This window comes from Dasypus novemcinctus, chromosome 14 (genome assembly GCF_030445035.2).
Source record: "Dasypus novemcinctus isolate mDasNov1 chromosome 14, mDasNov1.1.hap2, whole genome shotgun sequence".
Classification (NCBI taxonomy): domain Eukaryota; kingdom Metazoa; phylum Chordata; class Mammalia; order Cingulata; family Dasypodidae; genus Dasypus; species Dasypus novemcinctus.
Window position 1 is genome coordinate 93531160 of NC_080686.1, and position 24726 is coordinate 93555885.

The window sequence follows — 24726 nt, forward strand, 5'->3', positions numbered from 1 at the left end:
AGCGTGTGGGAGTGGGGGTAAAGGCAAAACATAGCAATAAGAATAGGCTTCTGGTTTAACATGGTGACTTGACCACATGTGCTTATTTCTTTATCATCTAGCAATCCCACTAAAATGACTGTAAAGACATAAAAGTGTATAAACTCCCAAAGACAAGAAAAATTTGAAACGAAAAATGATAGAATTCAATAAATATCTGGAAGACCAGGGCTGAAGAGGAGAAAAGGAAAATCTACACAGAGAACCCTGGGGCTCCCTGCTTCCCCTGCTCGAGTAGTGCTCAGAATACCAAGATATACAACCACAAGGCAGGGAGCTGAAGGAACTGAATGGTCCCAGAAACAGATCTCCAGATTCTGACGTGTGGAATCTTCCTGACAAAAAAGTTGTCTTGGCATCTTGAAACCTATAAAAAAACTCACTAGTTGGCAAGCCCTGCTCATGCACAGGAGCTTTCAAATAGCTTTTGGGTACCTCACTCTGATATATAAATGGGTAGCCAAAGATTATCAGATAATTGAGGAAAAGGTTCTAAATGAAAGAGAGGTATCAAAAACAAATATGTTGGGGCAGGGGGAGGTGGAGGGCAATGGGAAGGAGGAAAGAGAAAATTAGGGAGCAGATACATTTTATAAAATGCAATTAAATCCTCAGAGAGCTAAAATATTACCTCTATGAATCAAGGACAATAAATTATTAAAAAGGCAAAAATAACTGATTGATAAGAGCTTTCAGAAATTTCAAATGATAATCAAAATAAAAATGGCAAGCATAGGAAATAAATGTTGAAGAATAATCTAAAACAAAAACCAAAATAGGACAGAAAAGAAAAGAAATTATAAGAACCTAGGAAGGTCAACATTAATATTATGAGAAGTTCTAGAAAGAAAAAAGAAAAAAAGCAGACAGAAGTAGTAACAAGAAAATTTTCCAAAATCAGGACCCATTTGATTTACTATTCTTGTTATACATTTCCAGTTCTGGATAATTCACTTACTCCTTCAATAAATATTCTCTATATGTCAAAACCTCCTTAAGTTTAGATTCTGGATGACAATACAAAGGGCCAGACAAGTTCATGTACTGTGTAGAAGTGCTATATGAAAGGCACCTGATTCGCTCTAGAATGACTTAAAATTCAATATGATCCATAACAGTGATTACACCAAGTACTTCAAGGTCATCAACTAAGGCAGTTTTTAAATATAAATAAAACAATTATATCACCTAATATTGGTAGTACTTTAGTTGACAAAGCACATATATCTAGTTTTGTTGTTCATACAGTCTACAAAGGAGATATGCTCAATAACAAAGCCTAGAGCAAAGTTTTTCGTTCCCCTTTGTGGACTGCACCCCTTCCACCCATTTTGAAAGTACTTAGTTCCAATTCACTACCAAGTGAGTGCAGAGTCACCTCTGGGCACGGCAGTACTGTAGCTCTCACACTGTGAGCAATCATGACCCACTTTTCATGGAGAAAGGTTTGATGGACCACAGCTTTCCTTTACATCAGCTGACCATTTAAGAACCTTTTTGTTTTCAGCTGTGTTAACTGTCAGTGCATGAAAGTATTCCCAAGATAGCAAGTCCCCCAAAATGCACTTATTACATAAGCAACTACGAAAACAGTCTGGGAAAAAGCATTTAATCTCAAATTGGTTTTTCTTTTGCTTGTTTTCATCCTGTTGTTACAGGTGCCTACAGACATATTTTTATTCTCCTAGGTTCACAGTTGTCCAAGTTTACAGCCAAGACTGTTATTAAATACTTTAAAATGCATAGTTTCTCTCCCCTCTCCCCGCCCCACCACTTAGCCTGGTGCTACAAATGCCTCACTGCAGTAATAATAAAGGACCTCAGTAGGATGCACAGGAGGATAAAGACCAGCCAGCCCAGCCCCCCCCCCCCCTTGAGGCTTCAGTTTCCTGATCTATGAAACAGTGAAATCTGCACACTGAGGAGGGAATGCACAAGAAACACTCAGCACAGGTCCTGGCATGCCGAAGGATGTCTCAAACATTAGCTATTATTTTTGTTAATATGCCAGTGGTCTATAGTTACATGCTAACTATAGTGAAGGAAAAGTTTCAACAATTATAGATCTACAACTTGGCTGTTAATATCATAAGCCATGAATGTCAACATAATTGTCAGTAAAAATATATCTCATTCCAGGGGATATAACCATCTTTAATTAAACTGACATATTCACACCCTTAGGCTTTGTAAGAATATATAACAAACGGTTTTTTTGGTTTGTTTGTTTTGGGCTTTTTTTGGATGATAAATTATTAGTTAAGGGCTATGTCCTTCTTCCAGTTATTAGCAAATTCATGACAACATAAAAACAACAAAACACAACACACACACAAAAACACTTACAACTTTGTCTCATAATCTTTCCAAGCTTTGTCGAATGGCTTCTTGAGATCCTTGGAAAAGAGAAAATGAATTGAAATAAGACGTTTACTTCTGTTTAGGATTAATGAAGAATTCTGAAGTAACAACTTAACCAAAATGTTTTCCTTTAAACAGGGCACTTGAAGCTTTGCACAAAACACTTTCACGCACTTCACACCCTTTATTACACTTAGTCCTGTGAGAGGCAGGAAGGCAAGCAGTCCTGATCACACTGATGAAGCAGGACCCCGAGGTTTTAAGAGGTCGAGGCCACAAAGTCACAGAAACCACTGAGGCAGGATTTAGACTCTCCCCACCCCACCTGCCTAGGCTCTCACCAGTCTTCCTGGAAGTGTCTAATCTTGCTCCTCCGCTAATAACATTACACCGAAGTGGCACATCTTCTCCATATCATTTTCCAATAATTTTCTTTACGCAAAAAATGTTTAGAGTGCCTTTCAAACATAAGTACCACTATGTTCTTAAGAGGGGGAAAAATCAACCTTTCAAGTTAAAGGAAAAAATAAAATTTCTAAACACTTACTCCTTTGACTCCCTTTAAGTCTCCTTTTAACAAGGAATCCAAGGTGAAGATCACATTGTGGCTCAGACCCTGGAGCTGAAAAGCAGAGCAAAGAAAAGATGGGAGATGATTAAGAAAGAAGATTCATCTAGAACAATAAAACCAGCCCGAACTGATTGAGCATTTGCCCATCAGGCTCTGGTAAGGGTTTTACATGCACCATCATCTCATTAACTTGCAGACTCAAGAGTTAGGTAGTATCTTTGTCCCCACTTTTCAGCTGAGGAAACTGAGATGGAGGATGAGCCGCATGTGCTGAACCACACAGCTCAGGGAATGGAGAGCTGGGATTTGAATTCAGGCTTCAGACCTTGTGCCCTTAAACACTATGGGACAGTTTATATGGACACATATACAGATAATCTCTCAAGTTACTTTAGAATGTTCATAACTAGCCCTACTGGAACTGCAGCTCTTAATTTGACCTTCCCTCAAATGCCTTTGTCAGAGTAAGGAGGGGAAGATACAACAATTGGCTTTGACCATTTCCCTTTTACATTTCTTTTATAGACTGATCAGTATCTGAAATTACTATTTACATGTTTATTCTGTTTTCCCACTGAAACATAAGCTCATTGAGGGCAGGGACCTTGTTGTCCTGTTCACAACTGTACCCTCAGTGCCCACATTCCCTCAGAGACATGGTATTTAGGAAGTGCAACCTACATCTGGGGAACACAGGTTTTTCACTGATCTGAGGCAGTGGTCTTCTTGATTTTATGATGGTAAAAAAAAGAAGAGTCTGTAGAGGAGAAGCTGCCATCTAGCTAGAGAGAAGAGTGGTAGGTAAAGCAAGGCAGGGATGCTCAGAAGTGAGTACAAGGGGAAGCAGATGTGGCGCAAGTGATTGGGCTCCTGTCTACTACATGGAAGGTCTTTGGTTTGGTTCCTGGTGTCTCCTTAAGAAGAAAGCAAGCTGGTGCGATGGGCAGGCACAGCAAGCTGACATGACAAAATGATGGAAGAGGAGACATAAATGGAAAAACATAATGAGAGACACAAGAAAGCAGGGAATGGATGTGGCTTAAGTGATTAGGTGTGTCCCTCCCAAACTGGGGGTCCCAGGCTTAGTTTCTATTGTCTTCTAAAGAAACAAAGATGACGAACAGACACAGCAAGTACAAAACAACGAGGGGAGGGAAGAGACAATTTTTTAAAAAATCTTTAAAAAAAAAAGTGATTACAGGGAAATGGATGTGGCTCAAGCAGTTGGGCATCCACCTACCGCAAGGGAGGTGCTGGGTTCAGTTTCTAGTGCTTCCTAAAGAAGACGAGCAAGACAGTGAGTTGAAGCGATAGGTTGGTGTGGCAAGCTGACGCAAAAAGATGATGCAACAAAGAGACACGAGGAGGAAACACAATGAGAGACACAATAAGCAGGGAGTGGAAGTTGCTCAAGCAACTGGGAGCTTCCCTACCACATGGGCAGTCTCGGATCTGGTTCCTAGTGCCTCCTATAAATTAGACAAGCACACAACAGATAGCGAGAGCAAACACGGGGGGATTGGGGAGAGAATAAATAAAATGAATCTTTAAAAAAAAAGTATAGAGGAGCAGATATAGCTAGTGGCTGAGCACCTGCTGACCATGCACAACGTTGTGGGAAAAATCTTCAACTTTCAATCTCTCCATGCTTACCCTACAGTACATATCTACTATTTCTGGCCATTCTTGCTTTATTTATTTTTAAGCAATTTTACTGAGATTTTCTTGTCTGTTTTTTATCATTACTGAAATAATGAAAATGATCTAATCATGACTGAAGTGATGAATGCACTATTATGTGATTACATCAAATACTTTGTACACTGGTGGTACACTCTGTATGAATTAAATGCTTTATTAATAAATATCAATAAAATTGATTGGTTTAAAAAAAAGTGAGCACAGGAGAGAATGTGAGGATGCAGAATGAGGACTGACAAGAGTTTACAATGTAGTTGCCTTCAAGAAGATCCCCTCAGACTCGGTGAAATCAGTTGTGGTAGTGTGGAATCAAGACCGCAGGGACCTGTGAGCAGAACCAGATTAGGATGGAGAGGCTCATGGGCTCCCTTGCTCAAGAAATAATTTATTTATGTGTCAAGCATTCATTTGCCAGTCCAGCCATCTGACCAGCCATCCTTCCACCAACCTTTTTCCAAGCACCTACTCTGTGCCATGCACTATGCTTAGGGTTGCGCAGGCAGAGATGGGTAAACCATCACATGTGCTTTTGCAGAGCCTGCATTCTGAGAAGACAGTGGTGTAAGGGACCGACCCTGACACTTAAAGGTCTTGTAGGTAACTCTCGGCACCACATCTGTAAAGTGCGGATGTAATAACCAATCACAAGCAGCTGTTGTGAAGATGGAATGGGTTTAATGGACATGAAAAGTGCTGGCTTACTCCCTGACACCCAGTACATGCTAAATAAATCTTTATAAAGCTGTTTCATGGATGTATTTAAATGTCAGACATACCAAGTTATATATTTTAACGACATGAAGTTCACTGTACGTCCTTATACCTTGTTAAGTAGAGTAACAAGGAGAGGACAGAGAGCTACTTAAATGTTCATTGTGATGGGGGGATTAAATAAATTCTGGATGTCTATAAAAAAGTGCTGTGGGATGTTAAATGTGAATAAGTAAAGTGGGAGTAGAGAGGGACCGAAACAGGAAGACCCTTCCATTTTGCTCTTAAGGTCTCCCTCCTTCCTGTTGTTCTCATCCTAGATTTCCTGCAGTTCACAGTCATTCTATCTCTTTACCCTCCCTGAACACCAACTAATTTCACGGAATTGAGGTGATTAAGAAAAAAAGTCTAAAAGGCTGGGGGGGGGGGGCGGTTTGAGGTGGAGAAGTGTGCAGATAATAGAAAAAAATATATGACTGGTCAAGGGAGTGTGTGGGGTAAGGGAAGATAGCTGGACTATTTTGCTCTGAGTCCTCGACAACTTCATTCCTGGGATACAAGTCGTGGCAGCAGGCCCTATCCTGTAGGTCTCCAGGGGTCTGTGTAGATCCTGGGTAAGTCAGGCAGGGGCCTCACCCGACCTCCACTGATCAGGCCAGTGCCTACCTTTCCTCTGTGCTTGGAGATCCCTGCGTCATTTTCTTCCAAGTCCTTAACCATCCCTAGCCATCTGTATGTTTGTCGTTTCCTAATTTGTTTGCTATTTCCCCAATTTGAACCTGAGCTTGGGAGTAGGGGCTGTTATGTTCACTGCTTTATTCCCAGAACAGAGAATAGTGCCTGGCACACAGTAAGTACTCAGTAAATATTTGTAGAATGAAAGAAATATGTATGCAAGGGTCTTCTCTACAGTCTATAGGACTGTTTATACTGAAGGAGAGTTACAAGTGTCCCAAAGGGACATAAATAAATTATGGAACTTCTAAACAATAGCCATAAAAACAGAAAGTTCTTTGTGCCTAACTTTGGAAATATACCCAAATACACAGTTAAGTGATAAAAGCAAGGTGTGAAAGAGTATTTATGAGGTGTAAGGATTTTTTAACAAGAGGGAAAAAAAACCCACCATGTCTATGCTTTAATTATTTCTGAAAGGATACAGAGCGAACTGCTAATATTAGTTTCCTCTAGAGAGGGAAACTGGGTGGCAAGAGGACAGGGTGAGAGAGGAAACTTTATACTGTGTGCCTTTATGAATTTTTGGTAGCATGCAATATATTGTTTATTCAATAAAAGCACAAATTTAGAAACAAAAAATGAAAAAGTGATTATAAATCATTTTTCAGCTTTTACTCCTAAATTAGGATTATATTAATACATCAAATCTTTTGCAAAATGAAGCAGGAAAAACTACCAAGTACATTAATGTTATTGCTACCTCGATCTAGAGGCTGTATTACAAAATAGCACCAAACGAATTATGAAACTGTGGTTAGTACTGAATGTAAGGGTTGTTAAGGAGGAAAAGTCCCTCAAAAGTCATACAGTAACCACACAGTCCTACCTAACCTTTCAATGTCATCACCATGGCGGTGGGGAAGCAGGTGGGTGGGGGAGGCAGTGGCAGTGATGGAAAACCCCAAGAATTAAGAATTTCTTTGTGGTTATCCACACACGTACTCTTGAGGGTTGATAAGAAACCAAGAAGGCAAAACTTTTAATATGAATTCAAAATCTTCCCAGTAACTAGTCTAGGAAAACAATAAAGGAGTAAAAAAATCTAAAGCTTAAATACTTTTCCCAACTTACCCACGAAAATACAGATTAAAAAAAAAAAAAGGCAAAGCAGACTGTTTTAAGTGAAAACTGAATAGTAACTAAAGTTGTTATAAACATAGAGAGGTCAAGAAAAATCTGAAAAGGAAGAGTTTTTACGAAATATTCACTTAGGGGCGAAACATAATTTCTTTCCCTGGGAATCTCAGTAAGGAGAAAACCTATTGTTCTCAGATATTTTAGGATATTGCACTGTGACAGAGACAGATTACATGACTTTGCAGTCTTAGAATCCTGTAATTTTCATGTACCCCCTCCCTACTTCTAGTTTTCTCAGGAATCCTTTTCATGGCTAGTGCAAGAGTTTTTGCAAACTAAGGAATCTTTATGGGCAATTACAATGTGGTCAATGTAATACAAAAATAATATGGGTGGATGAACTTCCTGTATCACCTTGGTTATCTTTTTAATGGATTTTTAAAAAAGCCTTTCAAATCTATCGTGTAACTATTTCCCATTTAGTTTACCAGAATGCTATTGATTACCTATTCAATTTACAATCTACTTGTTTTCCTTTAACAATAAAGTTGAATTAACATAAATTCTTTACATGGTTCAAGTCTACAAGAAATTGAAGAGTATGTCTTAAGAAGAGTATGTTTGCTATTTTACTAAGCAACCAACACACTGGAAACCATTTCAGGAGCTATGTTTAGGTATGTAAGTGTATTTGCTTTTCAAACAGATTTCTAAGTTTCTTTCAAGAGAGATCTTTCCCTGCCAGTATATATATCAAGCCCAACCAGAAATTTGGAATGAATCAGATAGGGGGAGGTTGAGGTTTATCCCTTCTCCATGCAAAAGAGACTTCTTTAAGCAAACAAAATGTAATTAATATTGGCTTTATAAAAATAACCCTTTAGTTTCTATTATTTCTTAGACACTGCAGGCATTCTACAAACGGTCCCTATTAACTCAGCCACTGGAGATAACTTCGTGCAGTTTTTCCTCTGTGTTTATGAACATATACACATAGCATCTACCCTACTTTTTTTTTCCAACCCTATCTTTACCACAAAATGAAATTATCTTGCTTATTTGTTAGCTATTTATCACCTGTCTTTCTTCACTAGAAGGCACGCTTCTTACGGGGAGGGACCTTGTCTGTTCTATTCACTAACGGACCAGAATCCAAAGCCAGGGAGTTCTGCAGCAGCAGCAGGTCACGCCGCGCTGTAATTTCTGGCATGCCTGCACACAATGGTCCTGTTGCTCTCTGGAGCTGTTCCTGAATGGCAGTGAGCCAGCAAAGCCTGCTGGCTTCCCTCTGACAGGAGAGCAGCACAGCTCTGCAAATGACACTTCTAAGAACCTACATATGCCTACGGCTGCATTAATTAACAAGAACATAATTTGCTTGCTCTGTCATCTTGCACTAATTTTGACATTCTCTCTCCACTGCCCGATACCTTCTCTCTCCTTTCCTTCGACAGAAAGTTTCTCTGAAAGTAACGCTATATAGCAAATCTGCTGACTTGTTCAACACACTGGAAAATCTAATTAAAATAATGAGCCAGCTCCCACTAGTTAAGTCAATGATTTCCTGGGATAAATGAAGTATTCTGCCTAGTATGTAAATGCCCCCATGCCCTAGAGAGTTATTTACCACCTTGAAGCAACTATTTAAAACAGGTGCTTTGTCATTAGGCCATTTTCCAGGGTATTATGACACAGGGAAGGAGTTCTGACCTGGAGCCAACAAGCCTAGAGGCATGTGGCCAACCACCACTCCCTGTCTGGGTGACTTTAGGCAAATTGTTTAACCTTGCTGACTCATTTTTAAAAGAATTTCAAAATGGGTATACCAGCACCTTCCTCGCCTGCACCTGTGTCAGTGTGAAGGGATGAAGGGGAATTGACACTAATGAAGCTTCCACTTCCAGCCAGGCCACAGGCTGGGCTGCTTTTACACTGTGTCCCTGGATGCTCCTGATTAACCCCACAGTGTATTATTAACTTGTTCAAAACACACTCAACTAGTGGAGTCAACCCACAAACCATATTTGACTTCAGAGCCAATGAACTGTTTACAGATCTCTTCTGATATCAGAATGTTTTGAAAACTGTAACAATCTCAATGCATGCAATGAACAATTATCATCAGCCATTACTGACCTATTAAACTGAGTTTTATTTTATGTGGCTGCATATAAGGGAAACAAAATTTGCTCAGAGGCTGAGGACACTTACAAATCTAAGAAGGCTGAGCTTAATGCCACCACCAGACCCGCTGCTCAGAGAACTGTAGCAGTTTACCCTTCACAGCTAAGAGAATCCAGTACTCAGCTGGTCAAACCGGTGACATACACTTAGCTAGGCATGTGCTTGGGCAAATCACTCAATCTTTCAGAGGCTTGGTCTCCTCCCTCATAAGTGGGAATGATAATGCCAACTCCTTATGCCATTAATGAGATGACATGAGGTATAGACACAGGTTGTAAATGTACACAAAATGCCTGGCACAACAGACTATTAAGTAGCTAGATTTTTTCCCCCATAGGATTCTTTATATTTGAAAAGCTCATCATTGCTGGTAAAAAGAACTATAATGATAGTTCCTAGCACTGGAATAGATTTTCTGAGGTGGGGAAAGGGTTCCCAAATGCCTTTCATATTGCTCCACATTCTCTCCAAGTCTCACAGTTTTTGTTGCATGTTTCCCGCCTCATTCTGCAAGGCAGTGTCTATAAACGGCAATATAATGCATTTCATTATTCTATGTTCTAACATAGGCAGAGCAGCCTGAATTGGATTGTTTATTAAAGAAACAGAGGGTATTATGTGCTGAACAAAATCTTCTCTAAAGTGATTGCTCCCAAAGACTCTGTAAGATGGGTCTTAGTCTCCCCCGATTAATGAGGAAGCAGGCTCAGAGATGTGCAGGAACTGGCCCAAAGTCAAAGAGTGAATAAAGTAGACAGTCCGGTTATTACTTAAGAATTTCACCAACTCCAAAGACCATCCTCATTTCCTTGGTGTTGTGCTATTAGAGTGATCTATTAAAGTGATATCACTTTCCTGCTTAAAAAATCCATCAATGGTTTTGAAGAGAACTGGATTCAAATCCAAACTCCCAGCTTAGGTCTGGCCCTGCCAACCTGCCTAAGGCCCACTACCCATTCCCACTTCACTTCAACCATGCTAGCCAGCCTTCTTTCAGCTCTTTTGTAGAGGCTTTTCACCATCTGCCTGGAACAGTATTCTTTCGGCTATTGGCAAAGGGCCTTCCAGTCTCAAAGTCACGTTTTCAGGAAGGCCTTGACCATTCTAACAGATCTCTTCTCCCCAAATCTCCTATTAGTATCAGACAGTGGCAGAATATGCTCACTTTGACAGTAATGTCTTTTCCAGTCACTCATCTGCTTCTTTATGTCTAGAGCAATGCTTCTTGAAGGCAGGGGCTATTACCGTTTTGCCTATCACTATGCTACATCAAGCCCTACCAGTGTAGACATGTTACAGATACTAAATTAAAGGTCTGTTGACTATGAATGAACTAATGCTTCTGCAAACCAGGAGAGCAGTTCTGAGACCCAGGAGCAGTACAGTCTCCACCAGTTTTGGTCTTCCAAGAGTGCTCAGCAGGGGAATGGGGGTGGGCAGAGTAGGATTCAAGGGAGGAATGGAGTGTTAGAAGTACTCCTAGGATTTGGCTGGGGGTTCCAAACCAAGGGTACCTCTTACCTAGTAACTGTCAGGCTTTATCTGACAGAACTGTTCCAGACTTGAACCTGACTCCAGCTGGCTGAACAAGCTTAAGAATATCATATTTCTCATTTCTGCTTTCATAAAATGAGAAGTCTCTAAAGTATCTTCTAGTTATAATACTCTAGGAATGATTTCAAATGAGCTATAGAGATAATTGAACACAGCAGAAAAAAATCCAGACCAACTGATGAAGCAGCTACAGGGAGACAAACTGCCTTAATAGCAAGAGGGCAGCCTTAGTCTTCTGATAAAGTGACAAAAACAATTCTGACGTAAAGCTGGAAAGCTAAAAGTGTCAATCACAACTCCCTAAAAACCCTAAACTGTTTTAATACAGCCCATCATGTCCACTGAAAAAACTTTGGGCAAGAATAAACCTAACTCTTTGAAAAAGTCTGAAATATCTCAAGGAAGTGAATTTCTTACAGCGACCAGAGCAAGGGACTAAGTGTGACTACCAGGTCTTGTGCACAGGCAGCTACCCACACCCCCCTCCATATCCTGATTCTCAGGTGAAGGAAGGGGATATCAAAGTATTACAAATTGCATTCATGTAGTAATCAACCCAGGACCTAAATAATATATAATCATGGCCATTAGAGATACCAACTATTTCTACTATTATTTTAAAAAATAGAAATATGAAAAACAATGCAACAATGTTCAAAGGATTAGGTAGGTACATTATAGGGCAAACATAAGATGGGCGTTCTATACAGTTAACCAAGTAGTAGACAGTGCCTCTAGATTCTGCAAAACCCCTTCAGGGACCGCCGCTGGTGATGGGGAAGAGGCTCCAGGCTCCCTACCCAGCTTCAAGAAAGGCAGCTCTGCTTTACTAGGTTGTATGCTTCCAATCGTACATGGGTCCTTGGGCTATACAAACTTTGAGAACTAGAAAACAGCAAAGTTTTCAAAATATTTAGTAAGAGGAAAAGTGGGTTATAAAGCAGCACTACTATATGAACCCCACATTGTTAAAGAAGTACATGACCTTAAAAATACGTATGTATAATGTATGTAAAAATAATGTATGTAAAAAGACGTATGTATAATGAAAAAGGTGAGAAAGGTACGTAATTTCTTAGCAGGGGGCTATAAGGTTATTGCAGATCTTTATTTTAGTCTATTTTTTCTAAAAGTTTTCAATGATGAACTGGTATTTTTGAAGTAGGAAAATTACTGAACATAAATGACAGAAACATAGGAGGGGAGTAAAATAAACCAGCAGTTTCTCATTTAATTTGTTTGTTATTAATATAAGACACAAAACTGACGGCCACGTGCAAGCGTAAAAAATAACCAGGTAATGAGTTTAGAGGAAAAAAACTGCAACTTGTTCATTAACACTAGGGAATTCTGGATTTCTGTTCAGAAGCCTTAGAGACTAGTTGTTTTCAAAGTACAGTCCTTGGAGCAGTTGTGTCAGTTATCATTCCAAAATTTGATAGAAATGCAAGACTTGGAGACCCAACCCAAATCTACTTATTTAGAAACTCTGAGAGTGGAAACCAATAAGCTCAACAGGTGGAATGGCCTGTATGGTCAAGTTTGAAAACTACTACCTAAGAAAGAATAAGGGTTTCATGAAGTAGGAGTAAAATCACAGTTCCTTTAGAGAAGGGAGTATCTATAGCCAGAGAGTGGAAATAATTTTCTTAAAGTATAATTATTATGAAGAAAGAACAGAGGTGAGTGGCTGTGTTGGAAAGATTGCTCTGGAAGCTCTAGGAAAGACCCAAGAGAAAGTGTAAACCAAATTGTATCAATTTGCTAACAGCATCAGCAACTGGCAAGACTAGATTTGCGCGAAAAGTTTTGCAGAGAAAAATGGGTATGTGTAAGAGTATCAGGGGAATGAAAATTTCTTAAAATAATGAAAATTATATTTTGTCTAACTCAATTTACGTAAATGATGGGTTAGATTTAGGATCTTCTACACCAAGAACGAAGATGAAAGCACTATTTTTCTTTGCAGTATATGCTGCATTGATTTCATTTAAGGATAAATTACATGGAAAGAGGAGTAACTAAGATTATAAGGACCAAGATAAACGAAAAAGGAAAAACAAATACCTTTTTACCTAGGCCTTCATTTGAAAAAGATGTCCCAACCCTAAGGATTTCTTTACTGTGCTTGAAATGATCATCAGTTTATGATCTATTTTCAAACCTTTATTTCATTTCTATTCGTCATTTATAATTTATGTTTAAACCAGAAGAAATCCATACTGTAAGTGGTATTAAATCACATTTTCCTTGTCTTCAGTAAACATTTTTATCACACATTATGCTTACCTTCTGCAATATTAACTTTTACTTTGGAAGCACCTAACACAATTTAAAAATCCATTAAAATAAACACAGGTAAGCTGTATTTAACAATAAAGCCCACAATTGACATTATTGTCTCCACTTGGCTGGTAAGAATGTGGAGACATCTGCTGCTCCCTCTGCCTGAGCAAGCCTGCCTATCTGCTTGGTACATACCTTCATGTCTTAATACTCATTTCACTTACCTTCATGGAAAATTTCAGAATTCAAAGACTTCACCTAAATGGTGGCCATGACATTCACCACCTGTGGATGATATATTTCAAGACCACCCTTGCAAAAACAGAAGCGTCTTAGGCATGACACCTGTGATGGCAATGCTACCAGGAAACCAAATACTGTATAAGTTTTCTCTACTTCTGGGCAACCAGAAGCATGAAGCTATTTAAATTTGGTCTAACACCTATCTTCATCCTCCCCTATAAAATTAAGTAATGCTTTAGTGTTAGGTGTTAAAATATTCTGTACAAGTAATACCTTAAACAGAAAGTCATGGTCAGAGCCTGAAACAGAATGGGCACTTGGTAATCTTGGTTGAATTGAGGACACAATTTAGAAAGCCTTGAAGTCTTTTCTTCTTTTTTAAACACTCAAGTATATATTTTCACATAATTCTCTAAATATCAACTCTATCAGTCACCACTTAATGTTATTTAATGTTTCTATTAAAGGAAATCAGCTTCTTCTAGTCTAGGAGAATAGTGTCACATATACCTATTTTATTTATTGCTCAGCTATTTGGCGAGGCCTTTCCTGATACCCGGGCTTTCTGCATGAATTGATGCATGAATGAAGGGATAAATCTGTCTCTGGTGATCTAGCTCCGGAAGTGATAAAGTATAGCTCTTAACTCAGTCATATCCAATGACTTCAAATTATGATTCTTCTGCCAACTCTCAGAACTTCCAATTGTTAAAGATTATTGGGGTAATAAACTGATATAAAAAATGTTCATTGAATTTTAGTGGAAGATGTAGTAAGAGACTAGTTCAAAACTGTATCAGCAAAACAAAAAACAAAAACGACGAAAAGAAAACAACAACAAAAAACTAGAATCAGCAGACTGTTTATTCATGTTTAAGCCAAAGCATAATCAAGAGGCATAATTGGAAATAAAAAGAAACAGCAGGTAGTAGGTATAGCTCAGTGACTGAGAGCCTGCTCAATCCCCAGTACCTCCTGAAAAACAACCACCATAACAAAAACACAACAAAATGAAACACCAAAGTTTAAAGAGGCAACCAGCTTAAAATAATCAGAATTACATACTGAAATATAAGCAAGAAATAAAATTCTAGAAGTGAAATGGAATTCTAGAAGTAAAAGGGAATAAAATTAAAAAACCAAACAAAAGAAATTGGAGTTCACATAATCAGCCTCTCTTCATATGCAAAACATATAAATCAGCATTTTTCAAAGTAGGTTTCATAGGTGGGATAGAAATGTGACTTCTACAACCAAGGTCTGTGGTCCACTGCGTTAAGACAGCATGAAATTGGGCAGGTTTCTTTACTGTGTGATGTCTCAGACCCTTTAATATTCAAATGGCACTGTAAATCTCCATGTCTTAGAGGTAGGGCAATGGAGTTAATGTACAGTATTTCCCAATCCATTTAAATCTCAGAAGCCAAAGAAAACTCTAGGGAAAGGCAACTCACTCTCAACACAGTTTTTCCCAGACAGGAGAGAGCCAAATGCACTGGACCCAGCATGGCCACTATATATGGCTGTGTAGAACAAACACCGCATCTGACTTTGTAAAAATGGAGACTGAAAACTGGCCCTGCTCTGCTGATGCTGGTTGACATCAGCCTAGGGGAATGCCTTCCTGTTCCTGAAGGAGCCACCCAGAGCAGTCTTTGCCTAATTTGCACAAAGACCCAGTATGGTCCAGAGTAGAGGCTGGAGGCTGCTGTTGAGCTACAGTGCTTGCCTACAGTCTTGGGTCCCAGTTGGATGGGCCCATCTGAGGGCTGCATTAGGTGGAGGTAAGAAAAACATGGAGGAGGCATTCTGCCAAGGCATCCAAAATCAGGACAAGACAGAGCATTTAATCTGAAGCAGCTAGGTAGAAAGGGGGAATTCAGATAAGAGGTCATGCATAGGATGGAAAACGGTAAGTCAAGGAAGAGGAGAAGCCAGAGTAGTGAATGTGAAGCAGAATCTGAGAATTCTCTGAACCAAAGAAAACATCTGCATTTGTTTCTCACAATGTATCTTCTAGATTTGGGCCAAGGTGGAGAAGGAGCTCTGGAGGCTTCTGGGGGGTTCAAGATCATGGAGAGGGAAGGTTTTTAATTATCTCAAAACAGCGTTTGCATTATCCTTGCTAATTTGTGCTATTGTTTACTTTCTGCTCTGTAAAACAATCCAATTTTTCTACGTAAATACATTACTTTAAAAGGAAACTTACGACTTCTGTAAAAGGACATCCACATCATCTGTAGCTATAGTGTACTGCTTCAGAGCATGGACTCTGGAGTAGACACCCTGGGTTTAAATCTTGGCTTTGATATCCGCGTAATACTCTGTGACTCAATTTCCTCAGTTGTTATAAATGAGGATAATTATGGTTCCCATATGGAAGGGTTAATGTGAGGAGTAAATGAGGCAGTATATAGAGGAGGTAGAGACAGTAATGCTGACCATATATTCCATTTGCTGCCTTACATTTCCCCATCTCTTGGAGCTAGGTCGGGGTCAAGAGCACTGAAGAATATGCACTAAAACACCTGAGAAAACTTTGCTCCAGTCTCTCTCCCTTTCCCTGTTATTGCAAACCCTGCTGAGACTTCATCTACCTAAGTCCCTGACTTACTATGTGGTGCAGACTCCCTCAGCAGACAGGTAACAAGGAAAAAATAAACCTTTACTCTGTGAAGCCACTGAAATGTGGGGGCTAATTTATTACTACAGTATATCCTATACTGTCTTAATACAACATGCTAAGTGTCTAATACAGTGCTTGGCACACAGGAGGCACACTATAATGATAAGCTATTGTTACTGTTATTTGAATACAAAAGTTAACAATAAAAATAAAAATAATGAAAACTTTATCTGCCTGAAGGTTGTGAGGGAAGGTTAACTATACCTCTGTTTAAAAGAGATACTGATTAGCAAATGTTAGGGACATGGTATAAAGCATTCGAGCACCAACCTGAGACTTTCTCTTTGCCTAATCAGAAGACTGAATGAGAACTATAAAAAAGAACGTATCTCTCATTGTACATTTTAATGTAATTTAATGCTGACTCCTATGCCTTCTATTTTTTAAAAAATATTTATTTATTTATTTCTCTCCCCACCCCCACCCCGGTTGTCTGTTTTCTGTGTCTATTTGCTGCGTCTCCTTCTTTGTCCACTTCTGTTGTTGTCAGTGGCTCGGTAATCTGTGTTTCTTTTTGTTGCGTCATCTTGTGTCAGCTCTCCGTGTGTGCGGCACCATTCCTGGGCAGGCTGCATTTTATTTCACGCTGGGCGGCTCTCCTTATGGGGCACACTCCTTGCGCGTGGGGCTCCCCTATGCGGGGGACACCCCTGCGTGGCAGGGCACTCCTTGTGCGCAGCAGCACTGCGCATGGGCCAGCTCCACACGGGTCAAGGAGGCCCGGGGTTTGAACCGTGGACCTCCCATGTGGTAGACGGACACCTTAACCACTGGGCCAAGTCCGCCTCCTCCTATGCCTTCTAAAACCACTTAACACCCAGGCCTCACACTTAGGGAAAGACTACGTTAATTTACTGTTGGAAATATCACAAAAATCTTTCATTTCAGCAGTCCTCTCATGGCTAATGACATTCTCTCCTCTAAGAGACAACTTTCTTTCTCCCTTCCCCTTCTCCTTTCTTCTTTCCTTCCTCCTTTCCTCTCTCACATACTCTGTTCTCTCCCTTCCTCATTTTGCACATTCTCAATGTGAAGAATAACTGGTAAAAGTTTTTCTGACCATAGGTCAGTTATTTTTCATGTCTGGATATGAACATACATATTGGGACACAACAAAAGTTAGGCGGGAGATTCTAGAGCATGGTTTCTGAGAAGGGAGCTACTGGTCTTCTGTCAGGGATAACTCTTGCTTGTGTAGAGGAAAAGTCTCGGGCTCTGCAGGACAGTTAGCATCTCTGCCCCGCACCCACTGTCACCAAATTCTGGTACCTCTCTCTCATCGTTATGACAGCTGAAACAAAACCAAAATACATTCTCACACATTTTCAAATGTTCCCAGTGGAAAGTTCCTGCCTCAAAAAACCACTGCTCTAAAACTTAAAGGTCTCTTTGAGCACCAAAGTGTTGCTTTGGGAATCTGTTTTAAGTGGAATTAACACTTGACAACCACATGCACGCACCATATACACACATATTTTAGATGAAAAGTTATTACATATAAAATTCACAGCTGAAAATCCAAGCCTGTTTTACATACATTAAACACTTAAAAAAAAAAAAAGAAGAAAGCCAAAATAAAAACAAACCATTGTTTAGATTCAGCCTGGAGTACATGAGGATTTTCGTATATTGGATATATTTAAGACAAAGAACACCTGTTTTGATAATGTAAAATTTAAATCACATATAAAGAATCAGTCATGTTCTAGTTATTTACTCAAATACTATGTAGCCTTTTAAAAGTGATTTTATAAATTAATTTGTATAGTCATAGAGAGCTACCAAGTTAAAAAAAAAAAAAAGTCACAAAATATAGAAGGGTTTATTTATTTATTTTTAAACTCATTTGGCAATAAAACCCGACCTTACTTAAATTCATTTGCCAGAAAACTGATCTGGTTTGGTGTAGGACTTTTCATGTGAATATTCACACATTTCACTGCAAAAGTAAAATTGTGTTTGATTATGAAGACCCATCCAAGAAACTGTGGGTAAGCTAGATAATATATGGTATATGAACCCAATCACCCTTCTAAGACCTGTAAAACGATGAATTTTGAAACATGTCTAACCCCAAGGATTTTGGATAAGATCTTGTGGACCTGGATGACCAGCTTTTTCTTTTGGTAAATGATTAGTTCCTCTCTATATAAACCTAATAAAATTGTTTCAAAAGAGATATAAAACTCTTAAATATTAGCAGTGAGAACTAGTGATCTTTATTTTCTTACTCAGCTTTTTCCACATTTTCTGTAATTTTTATGGTAAGCATTACCTTTATTATAGCAAAGGGGAAGAAAACCCTCTCCCTCTTACCTATCCATGCATATGGAGAGAAAGCATTTGGTGAAATGTCTCCCAATATTAATTGGCAGTGAAGCACATCAGGACATGAGGGCATGTTTGGCAGATTATACACTGAAACCTTCCAATTATGGACTACCGTTCTGCAAAAAGATGAGATTTTAAATGGATTATACCAGGGGCTACCAATTTACTGTTGAGCATACCCGTACTCTCTACACTTTTCAATATTTCAAAGAAGAATTTGAGAAATAATGTTTGCTATAAACCTAGGTCCAAACTCCACATTTCCAGCTATTCTCATTTGAGGGGGAAAAATACAAGAAATTAAAAGATTCCTAGCTCAAACCTAATACCTAGCAGTCAGAGATGGCAAACAGGAAATGTTAAGCAGCTGGAGAAATCTTTGCTTTGTTTCAACATCTCTGAAGCAATAACTGCTCTCTAACTGTTAACGAGACTTAGGCTCTTTTGCAAGCCACAGAGCAGTTCAATGGCTCAAGGAAAAAGAGGGAATCAAATGCACAAAGAGCCCTGGCTAGACTAGAATCCTCCTGGGGACCTCCTCCTATTTTAAAAGAGGTTTTTCACATGTATTTTCTAAAACTAATGCTACAATGGAGCTCTTAAAGAGGTATGGCATTTAAATGGTTTTGCTCCGCCCATTGAAAATCTATTAAATCCAAACCATCAGTTACTGCTTTCTTGTCCCCATTTTGTGGTTTGGAAATTAAATGGATGCAATTCACTACTGACTCCTTAACTTCTTTGCCAGGATCACAGGCAATGAAGGCATGGTGCTGGGAGAGGAGCAGAAAGAACTGTTTAGGAATCGATGCTTCTGTGATTTTCTTTCAATGGTCAAAAAAAAAGACAACATAATTTTGGTATTGCACATTTAACCAAATAAACAACATAAAACCACTTAGAAAGAGCTAAAATTCAAGAACATCTTACTTCCCCCTCCCCTTTTAAACAGGGAAGTTGCTTTGTAAAGAAAGGCTTTACCATTAACACATTGACTGCTAAAGGGCACTCAACGTAGAAGGATTGGAATGTGTAAAGGCATGGAAACATGAAATGATATATGTACGTTCCAGGGCTGACAAACAGTTTATAATGTTGGGAGCTGGCTTTGATTAGGAAGGCATATTTAACTGGGGGAAGGAAGACTTCTGAGACACTGTAAAGTCACCTAAAGAAACACTTTAAATAATTTTTTAAAAGCTACCATCTCTTAAGCATATTCTAGGAACCAGATGCTATGGTAGGTACTTCACATACATTATTTTAAACCTCATAGCAAGGGGCACCAAGAGGACCAGGACATTGTCTGCGTCGTTCTCACTGCTGGAGTCTACTGCCTAACCACAGTGCTTGTGCAGAGTCTAAATGAATGTATCATGCGTGAATAAGGCAAGGAGGCAGAATTAATCCCATCTGACAAAAATGAAGACACTGAGATTCAGAGAACTTACATAACTTCCAAGGCCAAACAAATGAGAAGTTGCTGAGGAATTATTTTTACAAATTCAATGCTCATGCACTTAAAATAATGCCACAAATATATTAAAAACATCAACAAGCGAGATCATGTTCACATTTCTCTGGCTTCTCACCACTAAGAGGCAGCATTTCCTAAACATTTTCACACATGTGATAAATTGCTTTGCTTAGGAAAGGAAACCGCTTATCACCTTGCCTCTGGGAGAAGTGACCACATAAGGGACTAGAGCAACAGGGGTTCTTAACCTTTTTTGTTCCATGGACCTCTTTGCCAGTCAGGTGACCACGGACCCCTTCTCAGAATATAGCAGCAGATAGTACTGGGTCTAATAACTACTGTTATTTCGAAGTATGGATAAGCATCAGCAATTTTTTGAGATATGCAACAACTGTAATGTGGTATGAAATAAATACTACTGTAATTTATTGCATACATTTTAAGTGAAGGAAATGCTAGATTTCAGTCAGGTGTCAGAGAAAAAAAGGATAATAAGTTGATTTTTTTTCAGTTCAAACTCACAGACCCCCCTGAAATGGTCCGTGGACCCCTGGTTAAGAACCTATGGACTAGGGTGAGAAATTGACAAGAAGAAGAAAGAATGGGTCAGAAAACTTAGGAAGGAGAAAAAAAGTAGCAGGCTGAGGAATACAGAACAGTGGTCTAAAGGAATATAAGAGAAGCCAGAGAGGCTGATTTTCGCTCCGTACTTTGGTTTTACACAGAAATTTTAATGTAACAAAATAATTATGATATTAAACATTTTTTTTCTACTTTCCCCTCCGATTAGAATTTGATAACTTACCCTTTAAAAAACATTTTTTTGAAAAAATTAAATACAAGAAGTTGCAAAACAGAGAAATCTCCAGCTTTCTCCAACAGTTACATCATCAAAACCAATACAATTAACTAGACTACAGACCTTACCTGAATTCCACTAGTTCCTGCATGTACTCTTTTTAGTAGGTCTTTGTGGATAGTTCTATGGCCTTTTATAACATGCATAGACGTGTATAACTACTGCCACAATCAAGACAGAGAGCTGTGCCATCAGCATGAAGGAGCTCCCTTCCCACTATCCCTTATCCTCATACCACCCTCCCACCCCACCCCTCTTCTTTAACCCCAGGCAGACACTGATCTATTGTCCTATGCCTCTAACTTAGACTTTAATCAGAAAAATCATAAATGGTAAGGTTAACTTGCTAAAACCCTATTAACACCAAAATGGAATCTGATTACTTTAAGGCAACAAAGGCCTGCAGAGGTAGAAAAAACATTGAAGTAAAAAAACAAGACTTCTTGTATATAGCCAGGAAGTCCTGCTGGGCAGACAAGCCCGTGATCCCATTTCTGCCCCAGCACCTGGATTCCATCAAGCAGATGCCCCAGGATCATCTCTTACCCAGGGAGGGAACCAGGGCCCAGGATGAGGAATCCAGCACAGGGTGTACTTCGGAAAGTCACAATCTCTTAAGTTTCTGAATCTACACCTTGTCTCAGCTAGGGAAAGTGGTAATGCCACAGTGCCAATATTAAGTATCTCCCTTGTTGGTTGTGTGAGGATCATATAATAACACCATGTGAAAACCTTTGCAAACTACAGATACCTTGATTCATACACAATGGATTATATCGGTATGAAGGTACTGCCACTACAGGGGGCTTGAAGAATACAAAGAGAAAATGACAATTTCTCTTCTATATTCCCTCACCCAGAGAGAACCATTATTGATATTTGGGATTTACTTGTCTAACATTCTTTTCTGTAATTTTTTCCCCTAAATAAATCATATATTCTAGGCAACTTTGTAGTTTGCTAGGTTTTCACATGCTGTTATTATATGATCCTCACACAACCAACAGGTGTGATTCTTTTCCCATTTTACCAGTGAGGAAATTTATGCTTATAAGTTGGATAACATTAATCTACTCAGTGGCAGGGCTGGAATTCTAACAAACTCATTGATTTCTAATACAAGCGGTTCTTAAAGTGTGGTCCAGAGATCCCTAGAGGTCCCCAAGGTCTAAACTATTTTCACAGTAAGTATGAGTTTATCTGACATTTACACTGCACTAACAGTTGCAAGCTAGCGCAAAAGGAAGGGGAGGTAAACCTGCTGGTGCTGTAGTGTGAATCAAGGCATTGCCACAAATTGTGGTAGCAGCCATTGTATTCTACACAGTCACAGCCATGCACTCACAGGGGAAAAAAGGGGGGAGGGGATCACTATTTTCACTTAAGAATGGCCATGAGGCCATAAATAACAGTAAAAATGATGGATTTATTATATCCAGCTCTAGAGGCCATGTACTTTGATCAACAATGTATGCACTAAGCACTTCTCAGGCATATCAAAGCATGAAGGTTGTTCTGAGAAAAGGCTCTCAAGCAATTGTTTGAGTTGCAAACTTTTTAACGGCATGCCATTTTTACTTGAAATAATGACTGACAAACTATGGTTATTCAGAGTTAGATACCCGACAGACATGTCCTCAAAAATAAAGTGAGCCTGTCACCTCAAAGTAAACAAATGACAGCATTTGTTGCCAATATTAAAACTGGAACTTTCAGAGAAAAGTTAAAACTTAAACTACCACTTAGGAATCTGTGTGTACCATCAGGTGTACCAATATACAAATTGTGGGAACTTCCAGAAGAAGAAAGAGAGAAAGGCAAAGAGAGAACATGCAAAGAAATAATGACTAAAAACATTCTAAACATAACAAAAGACATGAATGGAGACACGACCAAGATGCTCAGTGAACTCCAAACAGGATAAACTCAAATAGACCCATACTGCACCATGTTATAATCAAACTGTCATATGCCAAAGAGAAAGAGAGAATTCTGAAAGCTGCAAGAGAAGCAAGTTGTCACACACAAGGGAGCTACGTTAAGATTAAGCGCTGATTTTTCATTGGAATTCATGGAGGAAAGGAGGCAGTTGGATGACATAGAGTGCTGAAAACAAAAAATTACCAACCAAGAGTTTAATATCCAGAAAAAGCATCATTCAAAACTGAGGGCGAGTTTAAGACATTCCCAAATGTTCAGAAGTTAGATAAAATAATACAGCACAGGTGGAAAAATGCTAAAACTGGTGGATATGGTTATTTGGGGGGGGGGTGCAGTTCTCTCCATGGGGTTTGTATTATTTTTACAGCTGTCCTGCAAATTTGAAATTATTTCTAAATAAAAAGTAAAAAAACCCCACAAAAGTACCTGTCAAGTTTTGACAAAATGTTATAGAAGAATATCCATAATTATAGGAAAGGCTCTTGCACCATTCTTTTTACCTATATATATCTATCTGTGAGGCCAGATTTTCCATTTATTTCAACCTAACCATTTTACCACAAAGTGAATATAGAAACAGATATGAGAATTCAGTTACTTTTTATAAGTCAGTTTTAATGAGATTTTAAAAAACATGAAATAATGCCATTTTCTAATTTTTTTTTGCTTTGGTAAACAGTTACTTTTGTAAAAATATTTTGTTAATATGAAGTAGGCTTATTATCTTAAATATTCAAAAAACTGTTCGTTTTAATTTCTAATGTAATAGTATGCGTTTACATAAACAAAGACCTTTTGGTTTCTTCAATCTCTCCCCAGAGATACCAGAAATTGAACCTGGGACCGTGTATATAGGAAGCAGGCACTCAACCACTGGGCTACACCTGCTCCCTCCTTAAATCATTAAAAAAAAAAAAAAAAGATTTATTTACTTACTTACTTGCTTATTTATTTATTTATTTCCCCCCTTCCCCTCCTCCTGCCCTGCTGTTTTTGCTGTCTGTGTTGTCTTCTCTTCTCAGTTAAGCCATATCCGCTTCCCCTCAATCATTTTTTGAGATTAGGATCCTAAGACCAAAAAGTTTGAGAACTCCTATGTAAATAAAAGAAATAAAAGACAAGAAAATATGTTGCAAGCTAAACACAGATAGGAGTTTGATGACTAATACTACAGGTTTTAAGTCATTATATAAGGTGGGTCTTTAGCATCAGCACAGTCCATGAAAAGCATACCATTACTACTTTTTAATTTGTAAGGCAGCATTTGCTGAAACCATGTGAATTTGTAGTAAGTTAGATTTGGTGCACTCATCTATAAAATGGGATGTGGCTACTGATACCTGCCTTAGGCTGGGAGTTACTGTAAAGAGTAAACAAGAAAACATAAATAACAATAAAAGCTTATATTTATACAGCAAGTTTCATGTGTCAGATACTGTGCTTAGTGATTTACTTCCATGATCTCACTGAAGTTCCACCACTACCAAGGGATACATACTATTAATTCTTTTTACAGATTAGGAAATCAGCATTAATGACGGAAAGTGATGTATGTGCATAAGGTTTTAAGGCTAGTAAGCTGGGAAGTAGGATGCCAGGTCTGACAGAGACCAAGACCCATATTCCTCCCACCACCTATACATAACAGCCTCTCTAATCCTATGCTATGAAGCAGAACAACTTTTTACAAGAAAGATTTCCTATTATTTGGCAGAAGAGTAGGAGTAAGACTTGGTCCATCAATTTTGGTATGAGGGCACAGAATAATCAGATGCAATGACAAGCCTCGTTACAGTCCTTGGATGCCTGTTAGTTAAAAGGTAGATGATGGTTGATTAAAAGTAATTTCAGTTCTATATGATGTTATTACCAATACTGGTGTAGCTCTTGGGGGTTATCATGTAACATCCCACATGATCAACAGACCTTACATAAATACTGAAAAGTTCAGAAAAAGAAAAAACATA

General features: G+C 38.8%; 1 protein-coding gene across 2 annotated transcripts in view; it reads right to left on the reverse strand.

The window, feature by feature from the left end:
• Window positions 1–24726, reverse strand: part of ASAP1 (ArfGAP with SH3 domain, ankyrin repeat and PH domain 1) — a 358576-nt gene that overhangs the window by 108969 nt on the left and 224881 nt on the right. For both annotated transcript variants that reach the window (XM_004451154.5, XM_058276037.1), the window contains exons 6-7: window positions 2948–3022; window positions 2386–2435 (exon numbers count right to left, since the gene is read on the reverse strand). In XM_004451154.5, coding sequence (XP_004451211.1) covers window positions 2386–2435; window positions 2948–3022 — 125 coding nt within the window. The remainder of the gene's footprint in view (window positions 1–2385; window positions 2436–2947; window positions 3023–24726) is intronic.